General features: G+C 30.0%; 1 protein-coding gene across 1 annotated transcript; it reads right to left on the bottom strand.

Annotated features, from left to right (window-relative positions):
- Positions 1–2,055: 2,055 nt before the first annotated feature.
- Positions 2,056–7,066, bottom strand: LOC127789806 (truncated transcription factor CAULIFLOWER D-like). The gene is made up of 8 exons (XM_052318807.1): positions 6,755–7,066; positions 6,298–6,376; positions 5,246–5,307; positions 5,030–5,129; positions 3,572–3,613; positions 2,682–2,723; positions 2,412–2,481; positions 2,056–2,215 (listed from the first exon to the last, which is right to left on the bottom strand). The coding sequence occupies exons 1-8, from the start codon at positions 6,934–6,936 to the stop codon at positions 2,208–2,210; spliced, it is 585 nt and encodes a 194-aa protein (XP_052174767.1). The 5' UTR covers positions 6,937–7,066; the 3' UTR covers positions 2,056–2,207.
- Between the last annotated feature and the right edge of the window lie 233 nt (positions 7,067–7,299).

The following is a 7,299-nucleotide window of genomic DNA, read 5'->3' as shown; positions in this document are numbered from 1 at the left end:
GCCTACGATGACCCTCCGATGCCTAAGTCAGTACCAAATCCCAATAATTATTCACAAAAACAGTAAAGATGTAGTCAATGTGAAGAAAGCTTGTGGCGAAGACCTTGTAGCAAGAAGGCTTGTGGCGAAGACCTTGTGGCAAAAAAGCTTGTGGCAAAGACCTTTGGCGAAACCCTTGTGGCGGGCATTCTTTCGGCGAACTTCCTTGAGGCAGCTTCTCTCACAGCAACCTAACTTCACTCGACACCAAGCTCGGATGGACCTCACATCATAAATTTTAATTATTGTATTTTGACAATAACAATTCTATTTTTGTTTACTTGGTACATTGGTACATTTAGTTGTTATACTTTATGATACAAGTCATGTAATGCATCTTAATCCATGTGTATATATTGGCATGATAAATGAATAATAAAAAACATTTTCCTCAACAAAATAAAATGAGCTAATGAGTTGCAAAAATGAACCAATCATGGACCAAATAGTCCAAATCACCCAAACTAAAGATGAAATCGAAAACCCATTAATCAATCAAATAAAAAACTATGTGATGGTTAAGTTCTAACGCCACTTACTTAATGTGAGAATAATCATTAGGTTAAAACCTCATTGTGCCACATGTTCATATCGTTAAATGCCAAAGAGATATACAACTATCCCTACCTCGCTTTGAAGAACTAACTACTAACTTTAGATAACTATCAGTTCATCATATCTCAAAATAGTCAAGAGGCCAAATTTCTACTCGCCTCACCTCTTCTCTCGATAAAAAGAGATCAATGCTATCTCTACTTTACTCATCTCATATTAGGGAAATTTGGAATAGCCATCTCTTCTTTATCTATGTTTCTATTTTGTGCGAGGGACTTTCTCATAGTTTAAAATTATCAAATCCTCATAGATGATAATTTTGAATATCTCAAATCCCTTACTTATATAAAAGCATAGAACTCTCATAGGTAAAGCAAATAACTATGAGCATTTAATATTATTTATTGTTCGTTTATTATATTAACTTGAGAATCGAAGACTATACCATGGAAACCAACCTTGCCCTTTATTATAGGCGCTTAGTTCAAGGCAAAGCTATGATAATCAACCTTCCATTCCATCAACCTTCCATTCCATCATCAATACTGATATCACTTGATTTGAAATAAAACAAAGACTATAAAAATATTGACTTTTGATATACTATGTTTGAATTTTGAGGTACTATATTTTTTTTTTTTTGGTAAATTATACTATTAGTCCTTAAATTTTGTATTTCATAATAAATTATTTATTATATTTTTAAATTTTTCTCACCACAATCATTAAACTTTAATTTTTATTATAATTCAGCCCCGTTTATGATTTTTTTTAATCAAATTCTATTAATAAAAATTGACATGTTATATATTAATATAAACCTAAAACTCACTTAATGTTAAAATTAACATAGATCCACAATCAAATGATTTTGAAATTTATATTAATGTATATCATGAATTTGATGAAAAACCAAAAGTGGGATCATTGTGCCAATAAAAATTAAAGTACGAAAACCAATTTATTAGGAAGTGCAAAATTTAAGCATTAGCATTGTAATACAACCAAATTAAAATTCTTTACAAGTTAACAAATCGAAAATGCTACACCATGAACAACTCCCACAAATATCCTTACAAATTGAGACGACACACATAAAATCTCTAATAGTCCTAATACAACCAAATTGAAGATCTTAAAAGTTAAATAAATTATAAATTCTATGCCCATAAATATTTTTTTAGAAACAATCCTTATAAATTGACGTAACACTCGTAAAATTTATAATAGTTTAACTCAAAATTAGCAATAATTCATAATAGTTTTACAAAAAAATAACAATAATTCTATCCAAAATTAACTATTATTTGAACTATTGTTGAGTAGGACTATTGTGAATTATTATAAACTATCGTTAATTTAAAAAATTATTATAAAATTTATTAATTTATGAAAATTATTTATCAAATTTATTGTGGATATAGCATTTTCTTTTAATAAATCATGCCTCAAAAAAAAAAAAAATAAAGAGACAGCAAGCATAAGTGCAATATAGAAACCACCCAATAGTTTTGTACATAAAATAAAAGCCATTACATTAATTCATTCATTCACTAATTTAAGCTGCTTAGATTAGTTGCTGGGCTTCCATTTGCTGCCCCCTCAGAACAGAGCTATGTTCCTGCACTTGAAAACATCAACATGCTTGCTTAGATACACTCTCTTTGCTCTCATTTTGATCCTTACTTCAATTCAAAAGCTTATGAGATATATATAAAAAAAAAATATAGGTGACATTTTATTTACAAACCATAGATAATATTACATAAAAAAAAAAATGACTCGAGAAAATTCATATAATTGACTTTTTTTTTTACCTTTGAAATGTACAAAGGTTGTCGGGTTCAAATATTCCGGAACTTCCACGTGCGTATCCAACTCATTAAGCTTCACCACAAATTAACCACATAGCCAAGATACCTTAGTTATCTCGATGATCAATGGAAAAATAGAAATTTAGGGTTTTTGAAAATACAAAAAAAAATAAAAAGAAAATATTTTAGGTCAATCAAATTATTCCCATTAATTGAAAATTTCAAAATAATGCCAAAGTAAAGTGTAGATAGAATATGAATTTAGATTCTTACTTTCCTTTGGAGGTGAGTGTTCTCCTCTTGCAGGACTCTATGCTGCAGTAGAGCAAATGTTTTTGTTATCATTTTGAAAAAAAAAAATCTATTTGTATAACATTATTATTTGTGTTGGCTCACTAGGGTTCGGTTCGGGTCAGTTTGCTTGGTAATCCAACCCAAACTAATATGTAAACGGTTTGTCAATTTTTAAATGAAATCGAACTATTTTAAGATAGAAATCAAACCGAACTAAAAAATAATGGTTTCGTACAATTTAGAACGATTTAATTAAGTTAATGTAGAAGATGTCATTTATCATAAATCGTAATCTTTAGTAAATAAATTGTAAATATTTCAAAGAGTTTATAATATGTAAAATAGAAATATAATGTCTATAACTTTTTTAATATAAAATAAAATAAAAATTGATAATATATTCCCAATATATATTAATTATATATATTAAACATATGTTCGACAGACAATATCAAGGGCGGATGCACGTGTGAGCTATCTTGGGTTGAAGCACAAACTAATCCACTATTAAAATTATTTTTTTAATATAAAAAATTAATTTTTTATATGTAAAAATTAATTTTTAATAATAACTTAGTCAAAAAAATTATAATTCACCCCAAAATCTGCGATGTGCAATTTTATATCTTAAAAAAATTTCAATCTCTCCTTATATAAATTTTTGGATCCATCCCTAGACTATATATATTATAAATTATATAAACAGTTCGGTCTGACTTTAAATGATTTAATATTTTATAAATTGGACCAAACCGTTTGACAATTTTCAATTTTTGTAATTTTAAATTTAAAAATAATAAGAAAAAAACAAAATAGAAAAGACGAGACTAATTTAAATAGAATTTTAGATTTAGGGTTTAGAGTCTCACCTTTTTCTTCAAGTCGTTGATATGCTCTGAAATGATACGCCTCTGTAGACCAAATTCAATACATTACATCACACATAATTAATTTATAAACTTTTTTTATATAATTTATAATATTTATATTAAAAAAATAATTTATTACAATGAGTTCCATTTTATTTTTTTAATTTAATTTGGTGGCAGGGGTGAACAAGAAAAAAACAAATTGCTCAAACTAACCCAAACAATCAAATCGAAAAATCATGAGAGGAGCTGTTGATTATGGTTTGATAATTTTAAAAACCATCCAAGATAATTTGATTTGAGTTTTGAGTTTCGAGTTCCGAATAAGTTACCAAATTACTTGCTTGTCACTTGCAGCCCAAATTCTAAATAAAAACTAGGTTTTTATTTTAAATTTTTTATTTAATTATAAAATAATGAAATTTTAATTGATTCTCAAATAAATAACAAAAACATAATTTTTGGTTTAATAAATCGAAATAAAGCCTTTAAAATAATCAAAATGCTGTTAATTTGTTTACCAATTTGTTTACCCCACTCTCAATCATGTAAATTAATAACTTTGATAGGTTAGTTTAATTAACAACTTTTTGCCCAAATTGTCGAGATATAGTTTGAATGATTTCAAGCGTATATTGATCTGGTTATAATTTTAGTGGTAAAAAGATCATAAATATTGATTTAATTTAAAAACAAATTTTAAATTATCTAAGCGAACTATTACACACATCTATCAAGAAAATTGAATCAAACAAACACCATTAACCTATGGGAAAACTAAAGTTAACTAAAATTTAGGAAGGCAAATTTAATCAAATGAACAAAATAGTCAAATTATGAAAATCTAATTAGAAGAGCGACTTTCACAACTAGTGGCATTTTTCTAATTAACCTAAACATTAAGGGCAATTTTAATTACAAAAGAGACGATTTAGAGAAGGTGGGACGGTTCATACCAAAACCTGTCTATGATTGGAGGCTCCTCAAGTTTATCACATAATAAAATAAATAAATAAATAAACAATGGAAATAAAGATAAATAGTTGGGTTCATAGATGACGGGGAGAAAGTGAGAGAAAGAGAGGAAAAGATGGTAGGTTCGTCCAATTTATAATGATTTATCAATTGATATGAATTTATAATGATTTTATCTAAATTTATACTAATTTTATCTAAAATTAACAAGAAATTTACTCCCTATTATAAGCTATTGTTAATTTTGAATAAAATTGTTGTGAATTCAGGTCAAGTTATGATGGTTGTTTGTGGGTATAGTATTTCTCAAAACAAAATTAATTTTTTATAAATATTATGTAAACATTTAATTGTGATATTTTTAATAATATTTATATCTTAATATATTATATTTAATGTCACCTCAATGCATATAAAATCAAGTAACAGTGTCAAAAATCCGAATTCGAACCGAAATAACTGAAACTAAACTAAGATGCATACCTTCTTGGAGCGAATGCGCTCAACTCCTGTCCTCATTTGGCGTTCCAATTGCTTGAGCTCTTTCATGCCCAACAGCGATAGATCTTCTCCAGCTATGTGCCTACAAACACAGATGTGACTATTAAATCAATTATTAGTTTAATATTGCCCCTAACTAGGGACAATTTGGTAATTTAATGGCGGCATGCATATATATATATATATATATATACGTACTTCTGCTTGGCTTCCAAGCTTTCTAAGGTTCTCCTCAAATCTTCCATCTCAGCCCTCCAAACCTGTGTACATGCTAAGAAGCAATTAGAGAGCCACTAAAATGAAGTAACTAAAACAAACCAAAAATGAATTAACTAAAACAAACCAAGTCTCCCTCCCCAAGGTGATAGCTAACTTAGCGTTAGTTTAAGTATTGGGCTTAGCATGGGATTTTAGGTAGTTTGTTGTTTGTTATGTTTAGGAGGAGTTTGAGGGTAAGGTGATCGATGATGTTGTCATTAATGACTTATTAGGGTTATAAACAATGGTTTCAACAATTCTTTTGTGTAATATGAACAAGGGAATGTTAAATTAACTTAATAAAATTTAGTCTAACAGATTGAATAGGGGTTTAAGGACAAATTGATCGATGATATTATTATTAATGGCTCATTAGAGTTATCAACAATGGTTTCAATTACCTTTTTGTATAATACGAAAAACTAAGTGTTAAATTAACTTGATAAAACTTAGTCTCACCGATTGAGTAGGGGTTTAAGGGTAAATTGATCGATGATGTTGTTATTAATGGCTCGTTAGGGTTATCAACAATGGTGTCAACGACCCTTTTGTAATATGAACAATTGAGTGCCAATTTAATTTGATAAAACTTGGTCTCACCAATTGAATAGGGGTTTAAGGGCAAATTGATCGATGATGTTTTATTAATATATATATATATATCATTATGATTATCAACAATAGTTTCAACAACTCTTTTGTGTAATACAAACAACTAAATTCTAAACTAACTTGATGAAACTTAGTCTCATCAATTGGATAAGGATTGAACAACTCATTATGCATACGAGAACCCTTGATATCGATTTAATGTTTATCCATAAAAAAAAACGTGATTAGGTTACATGTCGATAGACAAAGAAATGACTTGTTGAAATTATGTTTTAACATAGAATTACATAATTATCCCTCCCATCCTTTTTTCTCCATGCACAAAAAAGACAAAGGCAAGAGAAAAATATCCACGCAAAAAAAATAGTCATTTTCCTCACCTCAATAGGTCTAAGTCCATGGTTGTGCGATTGAGGAAGCCCCATCTCATTCTTGTACCTCGCAATGGTCCTATCCATTCTACACCAAATAACAATATTAATTAACGTTATTGCTATACAAATAAAATACTCATTGGTGGGCGTACATTTAGAAAAAATTAAAGCCCGAAACAAAGTAATTCATAACTTTAGAAACGTAACATTCAAATCATTTTGATTAATGATGCCTACTCTACCAATGACATATTTTCTACGAAATCCCTACGTTGGACAATAACGTTACTAAATTCAAGAAAAGAGACCAAATGTATTCAAATCTTTTCATGTTGTCGAATAACACGTTTGACCCTTTGTGTTTGAACCATCAATATTGTTTTTCTCGTAGTATTATTTTCGATGAAAAAACGAAAAGAGAAACGCGAGGAGGAAAGTAAAAGAGTAGGTGGGAAGAACGAACTCATGGCTGGAGTACTGATAAGCCTTGCCGGAGGGGGAGAAGATGAGGAGGGCAATCTCGGCGTCGCAGAGAATGGAGAGCTCAAAGGCCTTCTTCATGAGGCCATTCCTCCTCTTGGAGAAGGTGACTTGCCTGCTTGATGGGTTCTCAATCCTCTTCAGCTCTACTTTGCCCCTTCCCATGACGATGCTAGCTAGTGATCCTCAGACCAACCAGTACTAAGTATGGCTAGCTGGCCCGACAATGGCAGATAATAGTGAATTAATGGTTGTTTGATGACTTAAATTGCTTGCACATTGGCAAAGCTCCCCTGGCCCTATTTATACGGACCGGATGGCAAGGCCCTGGTGATGCCAAGTCCCCTGTGGACACAACTTCATTGGTGCTAAGTTTGATGACATGACAGCACCAATTCCCCTTTTTGATTCAATTCATTTACTGGGTGCCCCCACACGCTTTGACTCAGAGGATTCCTAGTCTTGCCTCGTGAAGGTCGGGTGGGGAAGACTTACTTTCGTTACATCATTTATATATTTATATTTATT

This window comes from Diospyros lotus, chromosome 14, assembly GCF_014633365.1.
Source record: "Diospyros lotus cultivar Yz01 chromosome 14, ASM1463336v1, whole genome shotgun sequence".
NCBI lineage: Eukaryota > Viridiplantae > Streptophyta > Magnoliopsida > Ericales > Ebenaceae > Diospyros > Diospyros lotus.
Note: the sequence above shows the minus strand (reverse complement) of the source record. Positions and strands in the feature narration are given on the sequence as shown.